The sequence below is a fragment of the Lutjanus erythropterus genome, chromosome 9, assembly GCF_056507025.1.
Source record: "Lutjanus erythropterus isolate fLutEry1 chromosome 9, fLutEry1.hap2, whole genome shotgun sequence".
Taxonomy (NCBI): domain Eukaryota; kingdom Metazoa; phylum Chordata; class Actinopteri; order Lutjaniformes; family Lutjanidae; genus Lutjanus; species Lutjanus erythropterus.
Window position 1 is genome coordinate 23,823,200 of NC_139325.1, and position 27,528 is coordinate 23,850,727.

The 27,528-nt window shown below is 38.8% G+C and overlaps 1 protein-coding gene and 1 pseudogene across 7 annotated transcripts; both read left to right on the forward strand.

The window, feature by feature from the left end:
• The first annotated feature begins 1,146 nt into the window (after nt 1-1,146).
• arnt (aryl hydrocarbon receptor nuclear translocator) lies at nt 1,147-21,483 on the forward strand. Of its 7 annotated transcripts, none has more exons than XM_084726730.1 (21): nt 1,147-1,476; nt 2,362-2,455; nt 2,614-2,655; nt 4,611-4,661; nt 4,848-4,895; nt 5,564-5,777; nt 6,695-6,908; nt 7,034-7,136; nt 7,238-7,303; nt 7,489-7,574; nt 7,739-7,815; nt 8,551-8,685; nt 8,820-8,894; nt 9,495-9,646; nt 9,918-10,043; nt 10,515-10,578; nt 12,538-12,725; nt 14,905-15,118; nt 15,333-15,510; nt 18,351-18,487; nt 19,506-21,483. In XM_084726730.1, exons 1-21 carry the CDS (start codon nt 1,440-1,442, stop codon nt 19,587-19,589), a joined length of 2,385 nt encoding a protein of 794 aa, XP_084582856.1. In that variant the 5' UTR covers nt 1,147-1,439; the 3' UTR covers nt 19,590-21,483. The 7 variants fall into 7 exon arrangements, with proteins under 7 accessions (XP_084582856.1, XP_084582858.1, XP_084582857.1 ...); XM_084726732.1 differs by having other exon boundaries at nt 15,336-15,510; XM_084726731.1 differs by having other exon boundaries at nt 9,921-10,043.
• Nucleotides 21,484-25,278: 3,795 nt separating this feature from the next.
• On the forward strand, nt 25,279-25,464 carry LOC146321528 (cortexin domain-containing 1 protein pseudogene; annotated as a pseudogene).
• Nucleotides 25,465-27,528: the final 2,064 nt, after the last annotated feature.

Sequence of the window (27,528 nt, forward strand, 5' to 3'; positions counted from 1 at the left end):
ACAATAAATATTGGGGCTGATAAATTATTGGCTAATAAGTGGAATTTATGTTATTTATATTATATATTATTCTAATAATTAAATAAAAGCTGATAAATATTGGCTATAATAATATCTGATTGATATTATTGTCATATATTATTATATATGTCAAAACATTGTCATATTAGCTGAATAAATCGATATCATGCATCCCTATATAATATAACACAACACTTTGAAAGGAGATGTTCTGTGTAATTAGAACTTTTAGTATTGCTGCTAATACTTTATTTGTCTTTATTATGTGGTATTGTTACTTATACTCTGAACTTCTTTACAACTATACTTACTTAACATTATGAATACTTGAATACCTGAAAATACAGTATTTTTATGAGATATTGCTAATTTTACTGAAGGTAAAGGTCTAAATATTTTGTCCATCGGGGCTGAGAAATGATAACAGCCACGTTTACATGCGCACTAGTTTTCCACGAATATGGCAATGATCTGAATTCAGAATATGCATCTCAGTTGGGGTTTTTATTGCAGTTTGTGGCACACAGCTAACAGTCAGCAGGAGTGGGGTAGAGATGAGTGCGCAAAAGAAAATCTTGAAGAAAAGAAAAGAAAAGAAAAGAAAAGAAAAGAAAAGAAAAACATTGTTTCTGGATATGCGAGAATATCGCAATGCCCTTTCAAGAAGGTGTTTAAATCAATGAAACAAGGAGACTGAGTTCACACTGTCAATCAAGTCTGACATCCTGGAAAAAAAAACCTTTTGACAGAAAAACGCATCCATAATCAGAGTATGCTGCATGTAAACGGGGATATTAGAGGAATATTTATTTTTATTAAGTATGTAAACAGCTTGATAGGAAGGAAAAACTGGAATATTGTGTGAATGTAAACTCAGCTAATGACTTCAGCGTCGTGATGTAAGAAATCTGATATGTCTTAACTGTAACCTGTAAAGAGCCTATCACATTTGCAAACCGATTTTTTTTTTAATTGTTTTTGTTTTTGTTTTAAATCTGGGGTTTTATATTTTACAGACTTTCGGGTCCCTACTCAGTGCCAGCGGGGCGGAGCTTAACTTGGATTTCCCAACATTTCACGTCATTTGTATCTGGTTGTGTGATATCCAATAGAAAGAGCAGAAAACACAGTAGACAGCTTGCGCTCTGCTAGTCTGAAACGCCATCTTAAACAGAAAGGGGGTTTAAACCGGCAGAAACCAGGAAAAAGGGGCACTGGAGGAGATAAACAGTTATTTTGGTTTGTGTATTAAGTCCTCGGGTCGCTCTGGAGCAGTACTAGCGATGGCTCTGCGCGTTTATAACACAGAATAAAGGCGCGTACGCGAGGAAAGGCACTTGTTAGCCTCCAGCCGCTAGCAAGGGGGAGGGGTGGGGGTTTGAGGATTTTTTTTTTTCCGCAGCCGAACTTGTTTGTTTATGTTATTCCACACGGACATGTCCTCTTCAAACCCAGGTAAAGTGCAGCAAAACTCACAGCGACAGTTCATTGATATCGTAGTATGGATCCGTTAATCTGTTATGGCCTTTGTGGTCATGCATAGCTAAAGCGGACACTTTCCTAAAGATAGCGTGACAGCATCAGCTAAGTTAGCCTAGTAGCAAAGCTAATGCCACAGCAAAGCTAGCTGGCTATTGCATAAGTGGTAGCTTGCTGGCATGCTAGCCAGCTAGATTAGCGACTAGGTAACCGTTAAGATAACTCTGTTGTGATATTTTTACAAGCCCAAATGTGGTGAGGTGACAAACCAAATCTAAGTTAGCTGACTACCAAGTTGTGGTTGCCTAGATCGGTTTCTCTGTATCTGTTTTTAAGTGATGTTGGTCACAAGAGGTGGTGTCTAGAAGGGAACCTTTCATATTCGGAACTCTCGCGAGATATGTACGCGTTGTTCCTTCGTTGAATAAAAACCAATTATCTTTTTTATTTAACAACGCTGTAGTTAAAATCTGTATAGAGTTTGTACTATCTAACTTGTGTTTAGGATTATGGTTATATCGTGGTTTGGGTCAGAATGATTACACTCGCGAGATCTTTCGCGGGTCTGCGGTTCCCTTCTAGATACGACTTTCTCATGATTGATATTTCTGTATGCTAAATGTAGCGTTAACGTTAGCTTGGTGTCGTGGTTGTCTTACGTCTCTACAACCCACAAACAAACTTAAGACCGTAGTCAGTTCATCTCGAGAAACCTTATGTCATTTCTGCGTGTTAATTTTAGCCTCGAAGTGTGGGCACGAGTCAGTGGTTTCGTTTCTTTTTCAGTACTCGAGGCACAATAGGAAATCACCTGTCATCTCTGCTACATCACGTCTCTCTGTGCCTCTGTGTTATTAATAGAGTTGCCAGACCCAAATCTGGGTATGGGGGCAAGTGGGACCCAAGGAAGTGGTGGGGCTGTTGTACCAAAAGGGGCCGGCAAAAGAAGAGCTGCGTAAGTGTGTGTTAGTGGTATATGGTGTGGTGATATGTCAGCATTGTGTTATGTGTATTAGCTGACTGTTTAACTTTTGTTTCTGACAGTTGTGGCCGAAATTCATGTGAGAATATTTGTGTGAAGTTGCTCATGTGGCTCTCTTCTCCTTATTACAGGCCAGACTTTGATGATGATGAGGAAGGCAACAAGTTGTTCAGGTACATTTGTCTCAAGTTTGCTCTTTCGTAAAATAGGGATGAATAAAGTCAAATTAAGATTAATTTGACTGGTATTGCCTTGATATGTGTCACAACTTTAGTAGTAATTTTTGCATTTCATTTTCACTGAAATAATATACCATAATGATGATGATGTTATTTTTGCTTGGATCTGTACCAATCAGTCAAATGTTCTCTTACATCTGGCCCCTATTTCAGAAAACTGGTTTAGTGAAAACTCTGAGTTTGTTCAGCCTGAGAAAAGAGAAACTCAGACAGAGAGGTAGTGTAAACTTTGGGTCAGTTGCCTTGGTAACTGACTCTGTGAGCCTAACCTGCTCTTTGGCAGATTTTTTTTAAGGGTTTTGTTCTGACTCTTCCCCTCCTTTGTAGCCCGACAGAGCTGTCTGACATACTGTTTCATTTCCTCATTTATACAGTTGCAAATTAATGCTTTCCACTTTGTGCTTTGACGTCATAAAATTGACAGCAGTGTTGCATTAGATTAATTACCAGAAGTTAAAGTTTTCCGAAATGTTAAATTTCCTGTTAGACATTTGTTCCTCAAAGACTATCTTTAACGTGAGCACTTTTAGAATAAATCTGTCATCAGTACAATGACAGAGACCGCAATCTCTGATTGTGTGGATTCATAATCAGAATAATGAAAATCTATAGGCCATCTGTCCTCCTTTATAACACTGTAACTCTGTGGCCACTAAGGCAACTGTCAGGTTATCTACTAGTGCCCTTGCACTGAAACATCACATCGCGGTTTAAATACAACAAATGTGTATGAAGCTTTTAGACACATATGATACTGATCAATGATTAGTCCTTTGTCATGTGGCGATTGGTTGCACTGATGGAACATTCCTATCATATTTATCATATCATTTTGGAGATGATATAAATATTTCTGAGTGAGGATGGTGGTGGTGCAGCTGAAATCACATTAGGATTCTAACACTGGACCAAATGTGCTTTAAGTGAGATTTTGAGCATAGGCTGCAGTTATCTTTATGTGTTTTGTCAGCATTTAATGTTTAAATGGGTTATTAATACACATTGACATATAGAATGCTGTTGAGCAAGATTTTTTAAATGTAAGACTAAAATAGATAGAAATTGATAGAAAATGTAGTCATTTCAAACTGACACACCTGGGAAATCATTATTACACTGGGCTATGTCTTATCTGATCGATACTTATTTTCTTCTTCTTTCTCCATACTCATTTTGTCCCAGTTAGGTTACAGCTGATTGATATATTTAAAAATCAAATGTAATACATGGTTGGATCTATCAGCTTATTATCAATTAAACAAATTCAAATTCAACTTCAAATCCAGGTAAAAGATGAATGAATAAAATGTAATCATGTTAACTTCTTTACTCCTTTCTCAACACCTATTTTGTAAGATAAAAGTCATGGTCCGCATTGGCACCCATTAATATTTCTAACTCCACTGGATTAAAATGGAGGCTCTGCTCTATCTGTACCTGTTGCTGTGGTGACTCATAGTATCTGAGCTCCACTGAGATTGACATTCATGCACATGCTTAACTTGGAGTTAACATACTCAATGTTGGTTGAACTAATTTTGATCAACTGTTCTGGTACTGAAAACTCTTGAGTTTCCCATCTCAGGCTGAGTCTATTAAGAGTTCAGGATTAGGCTCAGAGTTTGTTAAACCTGCTTCCTGAAACCAGTCCCAGGAGAATATGATTCATAGGCCAGGGCATCTCTTTAACACCAAAGTGCTTTGTAAAGGTCTGTTGTGACACATTTTATCTTAAGCAAATGAAGGTAGCTCCTGCCATATTGCAATTTTGGATAATATTTTGATTAGTTGTTCAGCCCTGTCATAAAGTAACATGAGGTGGTATATGAAATGGTTGGATTGTCTGGCCTGCTGAGATAATAAGCCATGTTTTCACTGTTTTCCCTCAGGGGTGATGATGAAACAGCAGGCTCCAACAACGACAAAGAGCGCTTTGCCAGGTAGGAGGATAGATTAGGAGAAACAGATTGTGTGTAGATGGGGTGTAGGGGAGCAATATTGATGATAGAATAGTCACCCCCATGCTGCTCTCCTTCTCCCTCTCCTTTCAGATTTTTTTTTTTACTCCTTTTATTTTGGTAGTGATTTTTTGGGCCTGTGTTTTAGTGGGTTGGTTTCATTTCCAGGTTTTTGGAAGAAGATCAGAGTTTTGCAGATAAGGAAAAACTAGCCAGGTATGGCCTCTACCACTGTGGAAGGCTCCCTCTCCTGCTTGTATCCATATCAATATTGAATGCACTGATCAAAAACTATCCTGTCTTGCTGGGACCCCAGTAAATTTTTCATTTTTTTTGACAGCACAAAATTACTGGTACATTTCGCTGCTTTATGCGCCTGTTTTGGTGCTTGTCAGAATGTTATGCTTCTTTGCCAAAGGCAGCTGGTTGTCTCTCAACCCATCACTATGTTATGTGTCACTAACTGCTATGCTGTGTGTGACCTCAGAGACTTCTTTCACTTTGGTAATCCCTTCCTCTTGAGCAACTGTCCTCTCTGTCTCTTTTCTCTCCCCTCTCTCAGGACTTCTAAAGGGCCCTACTCTCTCTGCACTTGCTCTCTTTTGTCACAGCGACTGGCCTTGAAAGACCAGACTCTCTCTTGCTTTCTCACTATCATTTTTTATAGATCATTGACTACACGTTATTGTTTCGTGCCTCCATTATTTCTCTCACCTTCTCTCATTCCAACCTCTCCTTCTTCTTCTTCTTCCCAATTTGCATTCTTACATTGCAGCATTAACTCTAAACTCTACTCCATGTTGTCCACCTGCCCGTCTCTTCCCCCATCTCAAACCCTCCTATCCTCTCCACCTCTGCCTCCCACCCTCGTTTCCTCAATGCAGGGAGAATCACAGTGAGATTGAGAGGCGGAGGCGGAACAAGATGACCGCCTACATCACAGAATTATCGGACATGGTGCCCACATGCAGTGCACTAGCTCGGAAACCAGACAAACTGACCATCCTACGAATGGCTGTATCTCATATGAAATCTCTGAGAGGAAGTGGCAATACCAACGCAGATGGGTCATACAAACCTTCTTTTCTCACTGACCAGGTAAAGACAACCAAGAGAGAGAAATATAGCAAGTTTAATTCATGTCATTGCATTTGTGATTCACATTGTGCCATTAGGCACAATGTGAATCACAATTCATCTTGACAATGCAATTACAGGCAAAATTGGCCTTAAATTTTATTAAACAGTGCTATTAAAAGTCTTATGTTTAAGTTGCTGATACATGTACACACCCTGTGCTACTTGTGTAGAAGACAAAAATTTAACGAACAGTTCTCACAGTCACACTCTCTCACGTCAGTGGAAATTAAGTAAAGGAGTGAAAGTATCACCTTTAAGCCCACAAGTTAATTTTCTAACTTGAAAGCTAAAGGGCAGTTGCTATCTATGACATTGCTGATGTAATCTAAATTTGGTGCTTTGTCAACTTGTACATTTCTCAACAGCATACTTTGTGAATGTTAGTATTTAGAGAGCAGACGGGTTGATGGCTGATTTACAATACTGATTAAAAAACAAAAGTCATTTATAATTCCATTATTTCATAAACATTACTATTTAATATACGTGGTATCTTAGCCAGTAACATGCTGTTTTAAATGCTTTTTAAATAAATGAAATAGAAAAATACATTTGGTTATGTTGTAGATTTCAGATCATGACTGGGTACAGTATGCTGGAAGTGATGTCATTCAACTGCATTAGTCTATACATTATAACATAATAGAAATGTAATGTTAGCTATTAACAGTTTAGATAAGACTTTCTGACAGCCAACAATGCCGGCTACACACATTGTTTTCTTTATCCGCTATGATCAAAGTGAATGGGGATTTAGCTCTTCTAAATTTGGATAAAACGGGGTTACAAAAAACCCCAAAGATTTTAGAGTCATGCTGCATGGTAGTTCTCTTGTCCTCACTGCTTAGCATATCTTTGATGCCATCTGTCTATAGGAGCTGAAGCACCTCATACTAGAGGCAGCCGACGGCTTCCTGTTCGTGGTGTCGTGCGAGACCGGCCGCATTGTTTACGTCTCTGACTCCCTGACACCCGTCCTCAACCAGTCGCAGTCTGAATGGCTCGGCTCCTCCCTTTATGATCAGCTTCACCCAGATGACATAGAAAAGCTCAGGGAGCAGCTCTCCACTGCAGAGAATAACACCACAGGTACAAAGCATATACAGACACTATATTAATAGTTTTTTAAACCACTTTTAATCTCAAAAGTATGTCCTTTAAAAAAATTGTTGTTACATGAGCACCTTATGATTGAGCTGAATCTGTGTCTAAAGGGAGGATGTTGGACTTGAAGACAGGAACAGTGAAGAAAGAAGGCCAGCAGTCGTCAGCCAGAATGACTATGGGAGCCCGTCGATCGTTCATCTGCAGAATGAGGTGCGGCACATACTGTAGTTAATTATCCAGTTCATTATTTATATTGACGTGTTTTCCTAGATGCATAAATTGTCCATGTGGCGGCCTGTGTGTACTTTCAGGTGTGGCTCCTGTCCGGTTGAACCGTTGTCCATGAACAGACTGAACTTCCTAAGGAACAGAAACAGGTGACCAAAACCAAACAGGTTTTCTCTTGCATTTGTTTACTGTACAGAGGATAAGCATATCCAGAGTAACACAGTAGCAATAAGATGCAAGATGTAAGCACAGTTTTATTACTGGCATAGTAATAGAACTTACTGATGTTACTTACTACTAAACTAAGTTTTTACATTTTCTTCCTTCACCTCAGGAATGGTTTGGGTGCAGCCAAGGAAGGGGAGCCCCAGTATGTAGTGGTCCACTGTACAGGATACATCAAGTCCTGGCCCCCTGCAGGTAAAAGTAATGATTTCATAATGGTTGGTATGTATAACTAGCAGTTATATTTGTTTTATAATTTGACTAGGACCTGTAAATGATGCTGAATTTAATAAGTCATTGTATTATTTGTTATTCTTTGCGGCCCATGTTAACTCAGGTTTTACATGTTTGTGTTTTAGGAGTGTCATTAACAGACGATGAAGCAGACAACACTCAGGGGAGTCGCTACTGTCTAGTTGCCATCGGGAGATTACAGGTGAGATGGATGCCTCGTATGTAGAGATATGCACGCAAGATTTTTGTGCTGACGCAAGTTACAACGACAGAATTATTGTGAACTAATTATGTAGGTTCATTATTGAGTAGTATATATTTAGAAAGTAAATAAAATTAAGTGTAGAATTGTAAACATTGGTAAGGATCTTCACAGCTGAAAAACTTGTAGACATGTCAAACAAACTGCAATAACACTTGACCCTTACATCAACAATCTAAGACTAAAATTGCTGTAACTAGTGGTGGAAGAGATGAGTCAGTCTTATCTGAAGTGAATTATGACTGATGTTTGAACTGTTACACTGTTTTGACTTTTTTGCCTGTAAGCTGTCAATTGTAAAACATTGATGATAATCATGATTTCTCACATTTTTATTCTTGAGACGATTGTTGTTCCTCAGGTTATGAGACTGTTGAATTTATCCCCTTCACTCTATCAAAACTGGTCTGTCGTTTGTGTTTGTGTAGCATAAAAGGACTACAAACGTACATTTTTGTTATACAGCCTTGTGTAAAAGGATCATTCAATGCATCCTTGAAACCCTTGATGTGTCCATATAGATAACCAGATAAAATTGAACAGAGATTCTTGCACAATGTGACCTTTACAGTATCTAACTTGTTTTGATCCATTAAACATTATAGTGATGGCTTGCGATAGTTTAGGATATTATGCTTATGCTAAAACCTGGATTTTATTTTTTTTCCCCTTTAGGTGACTTGTTGCCCAGGTGACACAGACATCAACAGTATCAGTGTTCCAGTGGAGTTCATCTCACGCCATAACTGCCAGGGCATGTTCACCTTCATAGACCACCGCTGCGTGGCCGCTGTCGGCTACCAGCCCCAGGTAAGACTCACAGCTGGTGGAAATGTCAGAGGCAGGAACTGTTTGCCTGATGGCTTCCCCGAACAGCCTTTGTGCCAGAAGCTGTTTGTGTCTTCTGGGCTAATGGTGGCTGTATTGTCTTCTGTGTGCTGCAGGAATTACTGGGAAAGAATATTCTCGAGCTCGCCCACCCTGAGGACCGGGACTTACTGAGAGACAGCTTCCAACAGGTTGGACCATCTGAATACATACAGCTCTTTGAGGCCTAATTTTTTATCTGAGTTTCGCTCTTGTTTTTATATGAAAGCATCATTGTGTTTACATGCACTTATGCGTACTCCACCGATTTAGCATTGCACTCCTACATTCCAACCATTCTTGTTCTTTGTCAAAACCTGATATCTACATTACCCAGAATGCAATGTCAGTGCAATGTAAAATTGGTCAAGTTCCCCTTTAAGTAACTGGGCTCTTGTTAGCTTCCTGCCATAATCTGATTTCTGATGATATGGAGAAAGTCTGGCTGTGACAACAGTGTGGTAGAATGACACTTCATGTAGTGAGTTTGTATTCAAAATAAAACAATTCAAAATCAGAATAAAACTGACTCTTAAGTTTAAATTGGGTTTTTTTTACAGCTGAAAATGTAACTATTGGTAAAATTCAGAAAGTTTCGTGTTGTAAGGTAAACTGTACTCAATCTCACCAAAGAGCATTGCCCAACACCTATCTGTATAACCTGATATCTCTGTTTTTTTGTGTGAGTGTAAACCTACGGCTCACTGATTATGAAAACACTGGATCACGACTGTTTGGCTTGCTGTCCACAGGTGGTGAAGCTGAAGGGCCAGGTGCTGTCGGTCATGTTTCGGTTTCACTCCAAATCCAGAGAGTGGATCTGGATGAGAACCAGCTCCTTCACCTTCCAAAACCCATTTTCAGAGGAGATTGAGTACATCATCTGTACCAACGTCAATGTCAAGTGAGTCACACGCTCAAACCAGACTGATTTTACCAATCCTGGTGATTATGTAACATGATTACACAATCAAATACGGCACATAATGAAACCATTGATGTCTTAAAATTTGAGTGTTGTGAAAGATCTCTCTGTCTATCCATGCTTTTCTGTCACCCTCAATCCCCAGTTCTTCTCACACCCTCACCACAAACCATTTTAATAAAGCCACACACTGATTGCTCTCTCCCTACCTTCCACCTCTCTTCTGCACCCGTCTCTGATTGTGGGGCAGTAGAAACTCAACACAGGACCCCCTCACTCCCATGTCCTCCCCAGGGGGTTCGCTGACCCCCTCCCTGGGCCAAAGTAGCCCAAACTGCCCTCCTGTAGTGCTCAGCCCTGGGCAGGTGGCCACCAGGTGAGACCAGGCCTGGCCTGACTATCCGCCCCCTGCATGGGAGAACACAGGCTGCTTCTTCATGGGAGACTACTGCTGTTTCTGGCAAACTACAGTCCTTCTGTTGTTGTTTTCATTTCCCACTCTGGGTGATTTATCTCTCCATTGGAGTTAAAATAGTGTCGTTGTCTAATAAGAAGCATGATCATAGCTTTTTTCTTTATAGTGAATTAGGTGTAAAGAGATCAACTTTAACACAGGTGGTATAGCATGTTAACAGTATTTATTTATATAACAGACCTTTCTCTCCTGAAGTGTGATACTGCTTCCTCTTCTGTCCTCATTTCTCTTTTATGTTGCCATGGTGACCGGTGGCGGGTTGAGTGCTTTTTTGTCAGCAGGTGTTTGGGATTTCTCACTCAACAGTGGAGGGCATGGAAATGGAAATTAGGCTATTTTAGACAGACTCTCTGTCTCTCGCTCCCTTTTCAGGCAGTTACAGCAGCAGCAGCAGGCCGAGCTGGAGGGAGGTGGCACCAGAGACGGTCTGTATGAGGTAGGACCAATCACCCTCTCACAAGTTAGGACACATGCATGGTGACACATAAATATCCAGTTTGATCGAAGCAAATATAATGCCCCGTTTCTCTTGGGCCGTTTTCTATAGTGACTTTTTACGGAAACAGAAGCAGGATGTTGGATTATTTGCTCAGCAGGAAAACAGAACCGGATGTTGGGAGAGTTCCTTTATCACAAGGGACTGCCTCCTGTTTGAATTAAGTGGAACACTTTCTCTGTAAGATCTCAAGCTTGGAAGTATTCAAACAAATTCATGTTTGCAAATTCATGACTAAAAGTGCAACACTTGATCACAATCTTGACTTAAACTCGTCTCTTGCTTTCACTTTGCATGTAGCCAGGACACTGTTATCCAGTTATCTAGCCCTTGATGTTTTAATGGAAGCAATTGTGAAACTGTAACAGTTTGATAAAACACAAATTCAGTGATGGTAATTATGAATCTCAAAAATGAGATATCACTAACAAGTGTTAGACCGAAGGTGCTGTAAACACAAATTTGTGTAGTAAAAAGAAAATTGTGTGCACAAAAGTCTCAAATTGGTACCACCAATAAAAGAACAATATTTTAAATTGAAAATTATATAAAACAAGCAAATTGATTTACCATGCAGTGAACTGTGTGTCACAAATGCTTCACATCAGACGAAACTCTTAAAGTCTGTAAAACAAAACTACATTGGCCAAAATGTGTACAGTCTACAAGAGTAAAAGAAAAATTGATAAAATACAGAACACTTAGCACAACAGCACATTAATGATTACAGAGAATGTTGCATTCTGCAACACATTAGCTCCAAACAGCTAGTTAGTATAATTACTACTTTGTTTAGCAGTAAAGTGATTGCACAAAACAATTAATATCTCAAATTACAAACAACAGTTACAAAATAGCTGTAAGAAATGGAGTACCAATAGACAGTAGCCCATCGAAGGCAATTAGGGAGTGAACAAAAGATACTTCTCAATTTTGGCTGACAGATCTGACAAAGTGGTGACTCTTAACAATGTCATTTATGGCTAGTTAAACTGTTTTGGAACTGTGCCAGTGGCAGTTTCTACTTGCAACGTAATGTTGCAACTGAAACAGACTGTCGATGGCAAAACAACTATTATTTACATTTGTTATATAATATTTACACTTCCCTAATTCTACTTCTGTCTATTATGTATGAGACCTTTTGCATGTTTGCTGCTGGAGAAGGGATTTCTCTTCTGTTGTAGCACTTGAAGGCTGACTGTGAAAGAACAGAGGGTGTTGATTGTACAAAATTGTAAAGACTACACATAAATAATAAGATGCATGAATAAAATTGACTGCTCTAGGGCTGCATCTTATGATTAAAAAAAAGGCATCAACAATTAATATGCCAGGCATTTTCTCTTTAATAGTTTGTTTCATAAAATAAAACGTCGTCTTTGGTCCTACCAACAGTTCAAAACTCAAGGATGAACAGTTCACTGTGATGGAAAGCTAATTATTAATTAATAAATTTTTTTTGACCATTGGTTAACAGGTTAAAGACTGACACTGTCAGGTTCCCGTGCACCTCAATACACCGACACATACAGTATGTCATGATTGTCATTGCTATTTTCATGCTTTTGTCCTTGTGTTTCCAGTGTACTTCTTTGATTGACGAGATTAGGAATTAATGTCTTCTCTTACCATTATTGCTGGCTCCTCCGGTCTCTTGTGAATGTCATTAAATTAGCAAGAAACTATACTGGCATTTGATTGTGGTGCCATATTTGACAGCCTTGATAAATCCACCAAATTCAAGTGTACTAGAGTGTTAAGAGATTGTTCACTTCAAGCAATTTAACTTCTAGGTTGAGATGATGAGTGGTCACAATTGGAGTCAACTGGACATTTCTTCACCACTTGAGCAGTTTTTGTGTATGTTCCCTGACTTGTGATTTTGGTGGCCCTCAGATGCCAGTGCAGCCAGTGACGGCAGCAGGGCCAGACCACACCAAGAGCCTTGAGAAGCCAGAGCTCTACCCAACCCTTTTCCAAGGTCCAGATCAGACCAAGGTCCTGCCCTCCACGCCAGCTCCCTCTGCACAGATCTACTCTCCAGCCAACAACTTCACTCCTGGTCGTACCAATGATGTATACAGGTAAGACGTCGTGTGTATGTGTCTGTTCATGTGTTTACATGTACACCAGCTCATAAACCTGGAGGCAAAACTTCATCTGATCAGTTCTTTGGAGCTTTTTCAGACTGTTAATGTCACCAGGGACAGTAACTCCATTGTTATGTTTGTTATTCAAACAACACGACACAGACACAATGAGCATGTCTGTACTTCTTACCCCTTTATCTTGATATCTGATGCAAGTTATATTGTTAACTTGTGATAAAAGAGATTTTGTCAACCACAACTTGTGATGTACTTAGGTTTTTAGGGCTGTAGTTAAGCAGAAAAAGAGTTTGGTTGACTGAAATTCTACATACTCTAAAACTTAACGATTGGTCAGTGGGAGAAAATAAACCTTCACTTTATCTGTAGATTACTAAATCAGCCGCTGCACACTTAACCTGCAGCCTAAATAGATGGTAATAAAACTTACACAGGTACACAGCCATGAAAATGAATTCCTGCAGTTGCTGGCATTCAACCAACTACTGTTGTTATTTAGTTAGTGTTGGCTTCAAATGAGGCTTGATATTCACTCAGTCTCTCCCCCAATATTACAACATTATTCCAACATGGCTCCAGCCTGTGTAACCACATTAGCAATATGCTAGTGCCAGATTTAATAGGATAACACAATAGGATAACAAAATAAACCATAAAACAGCATAAAACATAGCAAAATGTACAGCTTTTAAATTTGAAGTGAAATATTTGTACATGGTTCATCCGCTTGACTAAATTCGAGCACTTCATTAGTAAATACACACTTTCAAGCACCTGCAAACTCTGCTGTGCTGGACTGCAGCACAGAGTCACACTGAGTCAAGGAGCACACATGGATGAAAAGCAACAACTGAAAAGGGGTGAAAATAGCGCATGTACAAGGATGTTGTGTTTACGTCACTGCCAGTCATAGCTGAAAACTGAGTCATTTGATCCAGGAGTGAATATCAGTTGAATCCTTTCCCACTGCAGAAAAAAGCCAGATGTTAGTGGGTGTTAGTAGTTTCTTTGTCAAGTATAAAAGGGGCATAAGAAAAGCACTTCTTATTAAAGTAAAACCAGCAACTGTCTGACCAATGAGAGTTTGGATGGACAAGAGCATATTGACTAACCAGTCCATCAACCAACCACAAGGTGTCAGCCCTATCAGTTTGGAATTTGCTATTTTTATCTACTGTAAACTATAAGTGAATCGCCACAGGGGCTCCTCACTGTTGTGAAAATGAATTTATGTAACTTGCCAACTTGTTTGCATGTTTGGTGGTCAAAGTAGAGCTAGCAAGGACAGTTCTTTTGCATGATATCTGCTTATGGACTACAGCACATGGGGAAACTCCCAGTTCTCTCAGTTGTGAGTCAGCAAAGCCAAATTGTTAACTACTGTGTGAGAGAACCTGTTTGATATTGTCAAAAGCAAAGAAAAAAGTATGGTGTGTAACTGAACGCAGACTCCTGCAAAGAGCTCTGCACCGAGACATTCCTAAAGAGCTGCTAAAGAGCTCTGCAGCAAGTGCCTTATAACTGAACCAAATCTGGATATCCCTGATTAAATTAGTTTGAAAGAAATTGCATGTATATATTGCATCAGATAAACCAAAAAATTATGTTCAACTGTAGGGATTGAATGTAGACAGTTATTTCAATTTACATTACATAAACTGATGGTTTGGTGATTTGTATGAGCTACAGTACTGAGCTACAAATATCTGGCACTTATTTGGCAACACAATAGCCTACCTAGTCACACTGTAACAGTTGTATTTCAAAATTTATTTACAGAATAAACACAATAAATTGTGCTGAGATGTCAATTTTGGTGTAAAAAATTTACAGAGAGGTCTGGAAAAGTATGGAATTTTGGAAGATGTGTAGGAGCGCTGGGTATAGTTGGACAAACACTTTCCACATGTGTTTAAGTGGATGCAGATGTTGCCTGACAAAGATTTTGGTTCCCTCACAATGTATTGCTGAAAGTGGTTACCATAAGTTTCAAGTAGTTATACTCACTGTTTTGCTCATTGTAAATGCAGTTGTTTTATTTGCTGCAAACCTGAAAAGAACATGTTTGTTAAGGTGATCAGTTTTTTATCTTATTATGTTCTCCAAACAGACGGCACCCAGGTAACAGAGCTCTCTCTCCCTTCACGTTTCTCAGCAGGCCAGTCAACATGACTCCACAGATAACTCCACAGATGGCACAGCCAGGCCACTCAGCAGGCCACATGCTGGCTCAGATGTCTCGTCAGAATGGAGCCCCGCACTCAGTTGCCCCCTCCAGCACTGGCACCCCCCTCCATGGAGGACCAGCAGGAGGAGGGTGGCCTGGAGCTGGAGCTGGAGCAGGAGTGAGACCACAGTTTAATAACCAGGTGAGTCAGCATGAGATTATTCTGCAGATTTTGTTATCCTCTGGGTGTTAAATTTTTAGTCAACTTTCGCTCACAAATGAAACAAACTAGAGATACTTTATGTGATGATACTTTTATGTGTCTGTGCCAGTTATTGATCACATATCACTTATTTAATATCAGCCCCGCCTATGTACTATTAATTAAATTGAGTTACTCTTTTTATTCTTCCCAGCAGGTGGCTCCTCAGGCAGCAAAGACCATGTCTCCACCGTTTGCTCGTATGGGAGGATTTGGTGGTGGCTCTTCCAACTCTTTTGATCAGATGCCAACAGGTGCTTCACCCACCACAACCAGCGGTGCTAACTACCCACCCATCAATGTGCGTGCCAGCCTCAACACCAACGGTTATGGTAAGTTATTTGCATACATGTGTGAATATTTAAAAAATATTTTATAAACAAACTCAAGATCTACATTTTTAGTCTAACTTTTGATTGAATTGTATTTATTTGTTTTAGTCTGTTTTACTAGTCACTATATCCTTCTATTTTTAGGGGGCCAAGCCCGCGGGGACTGGGGAACGCGGATGCAAGCATACGCGTTTCCCAGTACCAGCGGTGCTGGGAACCCTATTGTTTTTGTTCAGATTTTTATTATTATTCATCATCTTATTTTCTATTTTTATTCTTCCGTTGATAAAACTCATGCTGCAGCCTAAACCGTGCAAGTTTGGACGATGAAAATTTGAGGGCTGGCCCACACCCCTGCAGGGACCTCAGACGCTAAAAACTGCACATGTCCGCCTGTAGGGGGCGCTATAATCAAGGACAACGCGTTTTGGCCTATAACTCCCACACCGTATGTCGCACATTCAAAAACCTTATATCCCCAAATTCCTTGAATGGAGCTGAGTCACTTTGTAATTGGCCACGCCCACTTCCGCCTAAATAATTTTTTCGCAAAATCGCGAAAACTGGCAAAACTGCTTTTTCGAACTCCTCCTAGGGATTTTGTTCGATCTGCACGAAAATTGGCCCGGACACTCTTCTGCACCTCATGACAAAAAGTTATCAAAAGATTTTTTTGGGGTTGAAAATTCCGCGAATTATTAACGAACAAATTTCCGTAGCTAGCCGTAAAAATGGAAAATGTTGCATATCTCGGTTAAAGTAAATGCTATCGACACCAAATCAGAGATCCTTGGTTGGCATGAGACTGGGAGCCTATGAGCTGAATTTGGCGAATGTTGGCTCCTAGGGGGCGCTAGAGATATGGGAAGTTTATATCTCTAGAACGGCTGCACCGATTTCTACGAAATTTGGTCCGTACGACGTAGGGCTGGTCCTGAGGCCATATCTTCAAGGGGGTCATGACAGGTCAATGTGGGCGGGGCTTATTACAAGATAAACAAAAAAAATTAATTTCTGCCAAAGTATAATACTTAGGGTTTTGAAATTTTATGGGTACATGTGGAATAGGACTCAGATCCCGCCTACCGAAAATCGCGTTTGTGCTCCACTAGGGGGCGCTATAACGCATTTTTGCCTATAACTTCCACATTTTAAATGACACCTTGAAAATTCTTATATTGCCGTATTCCCTGAATAGCGCTGGATTTTCTGACGTAGGCCCCGCCCACTTTCGCCGAAAATTCCCGTCGCTAAGTCGCCAGATGTCCGAAACCTACTTTTTCGAACTCCTCCTACAGTTTAAGCGCCATCTGCGCCAAACTTTGCACATACGATGTCTAGACGTGTCTGACAAAAAGTTATCAAAAGAATTGTTGCACGTCAAAAAATGCGCTAATTATAACCGAACGATTTTTTGGCTAGCTCAAAAAACGCATTTTGTGTCATATTTCGGTCAAACTACAGTCTTTTGACTTCAAACTTAACACGCTCGTTCCAGAGGTCATCCGCAGACTCTGTGCCAAATTTGGTGCGGATCGGCCAATAGGGGGCGCTACAAACCCAACTAGGTGGCGCTATAACGCATTTTTGCACATAACTTCCACATTTTAAATGAGACGTTGAAAAATCTCATATTGCCGTGTTCCCTGAAAAGCGCTGGATTTTCTGACGTAGGCCACGCCCACTTTTGCCGAAAATTCCCGTCGCTAAGTCGCCAGATGTCCGAAACCTACTTTTTCGAACTCCTCCTACAGTTTAAGCGCCATCTGCGCCAAACTTTGCACATACGATGTCTAGACGTGTCTGACAAAAAGTTATCAAAAGAATTGTTGCACGTCAAAAAATGCGCTAATTATAACCGAACGATTTTTTGGCTAGCTCAAAAAACGCATGTTGTGTCATATTTTGGTCAAACTAAAGTCTTTTGACTTCAAACTTAAGACGCTCGTCCCAGAGGTCATCCACAGACTCTGTGCCAAATTTGGTGCAGATCGGCCGATAGGGAGCGCTACAAACCCAAAAACATCAGGTTTCCCAAAAGTTGCTCAGATTCGTCCTAAATTCGCTGTGCATGATGTGGGTTCCCTCCTGAGGCCGACCGCAAAGTTACCTAACGATTGGTCATGAATACCGCAGCTCGGACGACGGCGTGCGTCCCCGCGATCGCCCCGAGCCCCGCGTCCCTCGGGGCCCGCATCAGCGGGTTCCGAGGGCCGCTGGGACGAGGTCGCGCGGGGAGGCTTGGCCCCCGTTCATAACTGCTTGCAGTTCTAGTATTTATTTATTATTATTGACTTAACTATCTTTTATTTTCTGGATTGTTTTTGTTTTACTGATAATTTCTCATTTTTGTGTAAAGTTTTAGTAAAGTTCATTTAAAAAAAAAAACTCCCAAATATACTTTGTCTTTTATAGAGCATTCACCTAAGTAGTGAAATTAAATATTTTGACAGTATGTCAGATCAAATATGAATATGCCTGACATTTATCGGCTAACATACACAGATATGATATAGACAGATGAAGCTGAGATAGGCCAATATTGGTTACTAATATATCGGCCCCTCTATTTATTGTGCATACCTAATTTGAATTTATTTTCTTTATTATGATATTGAGTTTTTATCCTGCCTCTTGCATTTGAGTTCCTGTTTATAATGAGTGTTGTTTTTATTTTAGTGCTTTATTAAATACAAAGTTATTGCTGTTTGTGTGGGGGGCAACTTAGTAACTTATTTTGTTTGTATTATTCATTTCTATTCAAATACAGTCTGATTTATTGAATATGTTTCTCTGCATTATACTGGTGCACCTTCTCACCCTGCTGCACTTCATTCCAGATGGCTCTCAGTCTGGGGCACAGTTCCCTCCTCGAGCAGCAGAGGCAGTGTGGCCCCAGTGGCAGGGCCAGCAACACTCGCAGGGCAACGCAGAGCAGCATCCTCATGCTCAGGGGAACCAGCAAGACATATTTCCTGTGAGTGATGCAAACCTTATCTCACTCTCAAGCACTTTTTATCACTGTCTCTGCCACTTAAAGCCAGTAGAAACCCAAATCCACATTTGATAACTCTGGAATTTAGGGTCATAAAATTAAACATTAAGCATCTGAAAAATTTAAAATTAAGTTTTTCTATGCTTAACTGATATTAGATTTGAATTTGTCTTGGTTATGCTTGGACATTTATTACAAAAAATATACAATTAATGCCACAAAACAATCTAAAAATATTTTTAAAAATAACCCACAATGTCCAATTTCCCACTCAGAACCTCTTTGCTCCCACTTAATCTGTCTCTCTGAGTCTCAGCCAACTCGACAACAGTGAACTGAAGCTGTTCTATTGCTCCAGGCAAAAACCGAAATTTTACCTTGCAGAACACAGGAGGTGCTGGTCTACAGCTGCCTCAATCCACAGCAGGATAGTTGAGATCCAAAATAACCTGTTAAAACATCAAACTGACACAATAACACAACCTAACTCATCAAGGCAGCACTGGATGAGCAACTGCTGTTTTCTGCAAGATAAAATTAGTTGGGTTTTTTTTTGTTTGTTTTTTAAGGAAGTCTGGTGCATTAGAAGAGAGCATGTATGATGGCTTTAGTTTTACATTGGAAAAGGCTATTTGGCAAAGTAAAGCTGTGAAAATATTCTAAATATAGCATACACATAAGATGATATTTTCCACATTAAAAAAAAAATAAATAAATATTTTGCTGCTGCCACTGTCCAGCAGTACATAGCATCTTTGCCAATACTCCTGAGGGAGATGTAAATCAAAACTTGATCTGCCACACCTACACTGTGTTGACAAATGGCCTATACTGTAAATTGAGCTTGCTTTTCTAATTTTTAAAAGGTTTATTTTCACTCAGATTTTGTGAATGCTTAATGAGACAGTTTTGATATCATACATACATGAATTTGAACCATTTCAAGCCATATTCCTAGAGGCCTTAACATAAATCCCTTTGTCTCTTTGATCTGATTCAGGATGTGTTGTCAATGCTGGACCAGCCTGCCAACTTCAACAGTGATGACTTTGAGATTCCTATCTACCCTCCTTTCAATGAGTGACCTGGTCAATACTTCCCTGCTGGTCCACCCCTGTGTCTTCTTGACGGTTTTTGCCCTCAGTCTGTCTTCTGTTTAGTTTTTCTGCTCCTCTTCTCTTCCTGCTCCTGAGAGTAGCACTCTTCCCTTGCTTTGCATGGCTTTTATTGCACTGCCACAAGCCAGTTAAAGATGGAGGGATGTATCTGACTGCAGATATATAGGGAGAGGAACATCAAAAATTTGCTACTGACTAAAAGATGATTTTAACAATATTCCAGCCATTGTAAAAGAATTCTCTAGCTAGCACTGCCCAAAGCTCAACAACCTTTGTTGTAGATATGTGATATATACAGTATATATATAAATATATAAAAACGCACAATCACACAACCACACTTGAATAGACTGCAAAGACGCACTCTTTTACACTCTGGTAAACATACACAGACGTAAACATACAAACACACAAAAGGCCTTTAATTTTAAAATGTTCCTAGTTTTTCTCAGGCATTAATGAAGAGTGTATTTTGCTGTTTTACCCATTAGCATGTAGACTAATCACTCCAATTGTTGATTAAAACTCTCAGGAAATTGCATGGATATACAGCTTTGGTGATTTTTTTTTTTTTCCTTTCTTTTTTTTTTTTTTTTTTTAATTCTCTGCTGTTGCACGCAAACCCACCACAGTCTGTGCTAACCTCACTCACAGTTTTAAATCCACAGCATGTCTCTGCACGTGGGCACTGCTTTCATGGAGCGCTTCTACAATACTGAGTACAATTTTCTATGTATGTTGGTGGCTTCACCTGTAAATTTAATTTTTCTTCTACATGTGAGGGTTTTTTTTCTTCATTGAATGAGTTAACTTCATCAGCAGGCACACAGTGTTACAATGGCTACGTACTGTTTGTCTTGGTGCCCTTTGAAAATGTATACAATCTATTTTTCTTTGCCTACATATACATATATACAGTATGCATGTGTGTATGTATGTCAAATGGATGTGTTCAGTATCAACTTTAACACAGTCGTAGGGTTTCTGACTTGCCTGGTATTCTTCTTTCTGTCGCCCTGCATTACCCTGTACCAAGTATGGACTTTTTGTACTCCTTTTGTAAAAGACATACAAAGAAAGAAGCCACAGCAATAATTAACAAGCAGGAATTGTGTACTTTTAAAGCCATTTGTTTTTGTTGTTATAAATGTTGTCCTTGATTTAATGTTATTTTAAAATGGAGAGATGCTATAGCAATGTTTGATTTAATTGAAATGTTTCCCAGTATTTTATTTTTATTTCAAAACTTTAGATGATCTTTTGACCTCTCCATTTCCCTTTTCTGATTGGTATTTTATTAATGGTTTGATCAGGGTATTCAGGATTAAAATGGAATAAACAGAGCTAAAAATAATATGATCTGCGACAAACATTTGGACTTGGACTGAATCTTTGCCAACCAGATCCAATCACCTGTGTTCTACAATCATTTTTTTAATGAGTAAATTTGTATTATAGAAGAATGTTGTTGGATGAAAGATGATGCTTCTAAAATATTTTAATTTTTAATATTTGTAATTAGTTTAAATTTGACCCTTTTTATTACAGTTTTCCGTTGTCTGTTTGTGTGTAACAGTCATACACTCATGATAACAAATTATGTAATTGTATGTAAACCCATGCTGATAATTGTCCAGTTTTCATCTTCAAGAGGGTGGTATGTTGGTTACTGTGTTGTCTTTGTTATTGTTGATAACCTCTTTGGTTTGTCTGTATCCAGGTTTTTTTTTTTTTTTCAATGATGTGAACTTTTATCACTCATAGAAACACAAATATATAAATATACTGTATATGTCTATGAAATGTTAAACGAGAGAAAGAAATGTTTGGTTTTTGTATTAAATTGTTATATTGTCGAAACTGAAGGAGTCAGACTGTGTTTTGAACTGCACACACTTGTTCTCAGCCATGGTCACAACGTCACACACAGTATCATTTAATCCTTAATCACAAAGTCGGAGCCAACATACATAGTAGGTCATGTTTATTGCATTCTGGAAGAAGAATCTACGGCCTAATTCAGAAAGTTGAATGCTGTTTAAGATGTAAATAAGAACAGAATGCAATGATTTGCAAATCCTTAACTCATCTTCACTTTGAATACAGTACAAAGAAACTGATTCAATTGTTTGTAACTGTATGATCAGTCTGAATTTGATGGCTGCAACATGTTACAAAAAATATGAACAAGAGTATGATTATCACTGTGATACACAACATTTTCTTTTAACATCACCCACTAAGCATTTGGGAACTGAGGACACTAAAGTGAAATTCTTTCTCATTCTTGCTTGATACACGTCTAATACCTGAACCCTTACTATGAAGTCACGCTGTAGAAACATGCACATCTGTCTGGTACTGTCTTGCTGAAATATGCAAAGATGTCTCTGAAAAAAACAGTGTCTGAATGGCATTATATGTTGTGATAGTTACCCATGATGCCATTGGCACTGACACACCCCCACACTGATGGTGGCTTTTGAAGTTAGACTTGGTAACAAGCTGGATGGTCCTCCTCTCAAGACAAAAGATCCCGATTTCTGTGATTCCTGAGAACAATCTGAAACATGGTGTCATCAAACGATAGCACACATTTCCATTGTCTGTCAGTCCATCTCACATGAGCTCATTCCCGGAGTAGTCGGCAGCATTTCTGGATGTTGTTGATATATGGCTTTTGCTTTGCACGATAAACTTACATTTGTGGATACAGCGACAAACTGTTTACTGACAATCGTTTTCCAAAATGTTCTTGAGCCCATGTTGTCTCCTTTCATGTGGGTTTTTAATGCAGTGCCCCTGGAGGGGTCAAACGTAGCAGGTCTTTAATGTTGGTTTTCAGCCGTAAAACTTCCGTGCAGAGATTTTTTTCGGATTCTCTGAACCTTTTAATGATATTATGGATTATGGATGTACTATATTCAATTGAATGCGAATTAAAAAGGATTTGCGAGTAATTGTATTCTGTTTTCATTTATGTTTAACACAATGACCCAGTGTTTTTGGAATTGGGGTTGTATATATATACATATATATATATATATATATATATATATATTAAATTTACTTATTCAGTTGTTCTGTGTTTTATATTTTCCCATTTTTTCCTTTTCATTATTTAAGTTTTCTTAATCGAATGTATTACAATATTATTAAAATGCTGGGATTGTGGAATGGTGTGGGAGAGTAATACAGTCGCTGTTATAAAGTTGTCCCATACTTCAGTTTGTTTTTTTTTTCTTTTTGATATATAAATACTGTAAGGGACTACAGTTTCATTATCAAGCTTGAAAAATTATCACAAAGTCATACAGATATGTGGCTTTGTTCTTGATAGCTGTGGCAGTGCACTCCACTGATCACACTCATGCAAGAGTCATGGCTGTCTTTAATTACATCCATGCATGTATTGACTTCCCCGGAACAGTTTTATGTTCTTAATGGGCGAAGAAACAAAAGCCAACTTTAGTTTGATTGGCTGGTATCTGTTTTCCTTCCTCATTCTGAGTATCTGTGAAGACGCAGAGATCTGTGGGTTTGTCCCGGGATCAGTTTCTGTCTTCTTCCTCCCCTCCTCTCTTTCTCAGCCTGGGGGTGAAAACAGATGGAATTAATGCTCGTACTGGTCAAGATAGGTTTACAACTGTGCCCTGTGTGTTTGGGTTGCACCTGACTGACGTCTTGTGCTGTAAATCTTGTTTTGCTGGTATCATTTCAACACATCCAGACTCGTCTCGTAGTTGTTTTTGCTCAGAGCCATTGATGACAGCGCAGAGTCACTCTACTCTTAACTTGTGTGTTTCTCTGTAGTGGCATCAGAGTACAAGCAATCTGCATTTTTTTGGTCAGGATCAGTTTCCAAACCCTCTCAAGTGGATTACCACTCAGGCATCATATCCTCTTTCTCTTCCTCAACCTTTTCTTTTGCCTTTCTGCATCTTGACCATTCTATGCTCACTGTAAAAATAAACTAAATGTTAAATGTTAAGTTGACAGAATATGAAAAGGCAGGTTGAGGTAATTTCGTAATGACTTAAATCAAACCCCCTCAGACTGATGAACATTACAAATAAATTTGAAGTCTTTTCACATTTTCTCTGCCTGATTAGACAGTTCTTCATTTAATACACAAAAAAATTACAGCAGCAGCCGCTCGCATGAAACTGCTCCCGATGAATTTATTTATTTAATTTATTAAATTAAAGTGTATGGAGGTAGGGACTGTGTTCAGTACTAACCTTCATCATCGTTCGTAGCCATGACTGATCTGAAAAGGGTTTTTAGAGACACACATCAAGTTTTCATCACGTTTTCTTCAAACTATAAAAAAAGCAGGTTCTCGGAAGAGTTTTAACTCTCAATCAGTGCATGCTGGGAAGTTTGCCAATATGCTAATCATGTTTCTTTAGAAATTTAATTTAATGAGTTGATTGAACTCTGTACAGTACATCCATTCAACTCATCATTTCAAGTGACAAGACTTCAAGTTAGAAGAACTCATGTTTATAAGTTCTTATGTGTTCAGAGAATAAACACTAGAAATTTAGTTTATTTAACTTGAAGAAATAAAATTTATATATTTATGGTAAGTTAACAAGAAAAGATTAGTTGATTCCATTATATTCCTGTATGATTTTTTACAGTGCTGTCATTTTCCACCCCTTTTAAACCATAAAATAACCTTGTGCATGTGTACAGGTGTAGAGTGAACTGATTGGTTCAGTATAGGACAACCGTCCTGATCTGGACACACATTTGCTTTTACAGCTACAATAATTAATTGGCTATTAAATTAATTCCCAACTATCTTGGTATTTGATTGATCATTTTGAGACTTTTTTTTTTATTTAAAAATGTCCAAATTATCTGATTTCAGACTCTCAAATGTGATTATTGTATGGTTTTCTTAGTCCTCTATGACATTTTTGAGTTGTGGACAAAACAAGACATTTCAGGACATCACTTTGGACTTTAAGAAACAGTGATAGACATTTTTCATCATTTCCTGACATTTTATGGACTAAATAATTCATCAATTAATCAAGAAAATACTTGACAGATTAGCTGATCATGAAAATAATTGTTAGTTGCATTATGGCCCTATTTGGTTTATAAAGCTTTAAAACATGTTTCTGTTGTGTTGTCGTGTGTCCACACCTTGTACTGACCAAGGATCCAGTGACTCTTGTTAGGTGTCATCTCCTGTACAGGTGTCTTCCCCTGAAGAGACCAGAGAAACGCCTGGGTGTTCTAATCTCAGGAGCGGCCTGATCGTCACCAAACTCCTTATGAACTATTCATGCAGGACACAGGTGCCAAATGGGGCTCCGTGTGTCCACCACGCCATCTTGTCTTTGGAAGGAGGAGGACAGTAGGTGTCAATGTTGGGAGAAGGAAAAGAGGCCAACACATAAAGGAATGGATTGTTGAATTCTGCCTGCACAGAACAAGAGTTGGCTTCTCAGATAGAAACTGTAGCAGCACGATGGATTGGCTTTCAGCATCAACAGAGGAACTAGTTGACTGGGTTTTGGAATAATCAAAGCATTTGTGGAAATACTTTGATGGTGTCAGCTGTCCAGGGGGAAGTAAACAGATGACACAACAACTGATGAAATAGATATTTTTTAGTTCTTGTGTCGATTTGTCAACATGGACCCTCCAACTATCCCCATAAACAGGTTCGAAGTGGATGTGGACCTTGGTTTTGCCCTCTTCTTCTTCTTCATGCTCTGCCTCTTCTTGTTGGTGGCTATAGTTCGCTGTGCTCAGATGGTGCTGGACCCTTACAGTGCCATCTCTGTCACTACACACCAGGAGGAGCAAACAGAGGACTGATGGCCCTCCACGTTATACAGTGAAGGCAGCTCAGCCTCCACGGGGAGTGATGCCATTTATTTAAACTCCTCAAATGGGATGATGAAAATGAGTTGCCACGAGCCAAGAATATTCTGAGGCTTTTTTAAAAAAAACTATTCATTCTAATGGAGTTGTATCTGACACTATTCCAGTTTTATAGTTTCAACCAAACCGTATAAACATTTTATGACAAAAAGCTGACTACCAGCAGGATCCAACAACTTGAAATGATGTAAGTATTCAATGTAAATCATGGTGAGCCCTCGTTCTAGCCCTAGAACTAAAAATTTGAATAAGCTTAATTTCTTACTACGTGGTTGCTCACTAACCTGCATTACTGTGGCTACGGACTGAGGTATTAAAGTCAGCAATTCAACGTAACACCATACAAAGTGTGAAAAGTTTGCTTGGAATTTCATCATTTTAGGGGCAAGGTCACTTGGCCTTTTGTGTTGTCAGTTTTTTGAGGTCACACAGGCCAAATGTGAGGACAACAAAGGCCATCAAACAAAATAATGATTTTAAATCCATAAACATGATTAATTTAACTTAAGGGTTGAGAATTATTCTAATTTTATCTCAAAATAATAAGTATCTCATAGTTTCTCATTATTTTGAGATGCAAAGTCAGTCAGTTTTGAGATACTGAGCCATTATTTTGAGAGAGAGAGACAGCGCATTGACAGCAGAGGAATGAAAATACAAATGTTTCATAAAGGAGGTCAGTGTATATAACACAGATCGAGCTATTTGTCACTGTTAACAGAGACCCCAGTCTGCAGTGTAAGCCACTGCATTGTAGAGTAACTTCCTGTTTCATTGTTAAAGAAAAGTTTATATCATGTCAACATTTCTGTCCACATTTGCACACTCCCTTTCTGTCTGCTGTGAGTCTGAATCATATGGCAATAGCAATTTCCCAGGAATTCACAGGAGTGAGAAACACAGAAGGAGATGTTTAGAGTTGTCTCTACAAGCTATGCATGGATAAAAATATGATTAGACATAGTTGGAAAAGTCCTTTAAGTGGACTGAAACTTGAAATGTTAAACATCAGCAGCAAGCTTTCACCAGAAAAGATATTTGAGATTGTCAGTTTGAGCACTGCCATCATGCTATGACTTGTGCGACAGGTTATTATTATTATTATTATTATTATTATTATTATTATTATTATTATTATTATTATTATTATTTTCTTTTATTAAAAATACAAAATTTTCTGGTGTTATAAATGCCTGATCCATATATTGAAACAGTAATACAAACAGCCAAACCTTTGGCTTGAACTACAGAGAACAGAAAGGTCTGTGGTGACTCCACAGATCTCTAAAGATTAAGTGTGATCTTTTCATCACAGCAGAATGTACACTGTGAAAAGCAGCTTGATGAAGACAGAGACAAAAGTCCTCTTCCTTTGTACACTAATACAGCACAGATGTTTCAGGGTTCTCAATGGTGGAGCTATAATGCAAAGCAGATGTATTGCTTTTCCCTCCAACTTCTGTCACACAATGTTTTGGAGATTTTGCACAAACTTTCATGCAAGTTGCTTGTTATTGAACAAATTAAATAACCCCTTTAACTTGTAGCATGTGTTGGTAATTCATCAGCTCATTCAACAGAGGCAGCAGCATCCAGACTCCACAGAGTCAATAAAGAGGCAGGAGAGATTATTTCTGTACACGCTGAATCCTCCTCTTAAGCAGTGGTTCTCAGAGTGAATCAAAATCTATCAATAGTAACTGAAACTACTGGACAGAAAAATGCAAAGTGTGGTAAAAATAAGAGTCAAGAGAGTAGAAGTGCCTGAAACTCATTTTCTCCTCAGAAAAAGTTGTGTAAATTTACTTTAAAAATTGACACCACAGTCTATTAAAACCATGTACATACATTAACATAAACCACTTTAAAAATACTGAGCTTTTTTTTTTTATTGTTTCTTTTGGTTTCCTTTAATGTTATAATATGGTTTCACAGCCTGTTTTAAATGCTTTCAAAACCATGAAATTATAAGCTACGTAATGCTCCTATTATGAGTGA

Bases quoted from the DNA above. Each gene is read 5' to 3' on its own strand.
- arnt (XM_084726730.1), top strand. From the start codon at position 1,440: ATGTTATTCCACACGGACATGTCCTCTTCAAACCCAG. The intron at 8,686-8,819 runs GTAAGACTCACA...TGTGTGCTGCAG, and splicing joins CTGTCGGCTACCAGCCCCAG to GAATTACTGGGAAAGAATAT. The intron at 9,647-9,917 runs GTGAGTCACACG...ATTGTGGGGCAG, and splicing joins TGTACCAACGTCAATGTCAA to TAGAAACTCAACACAGGACC.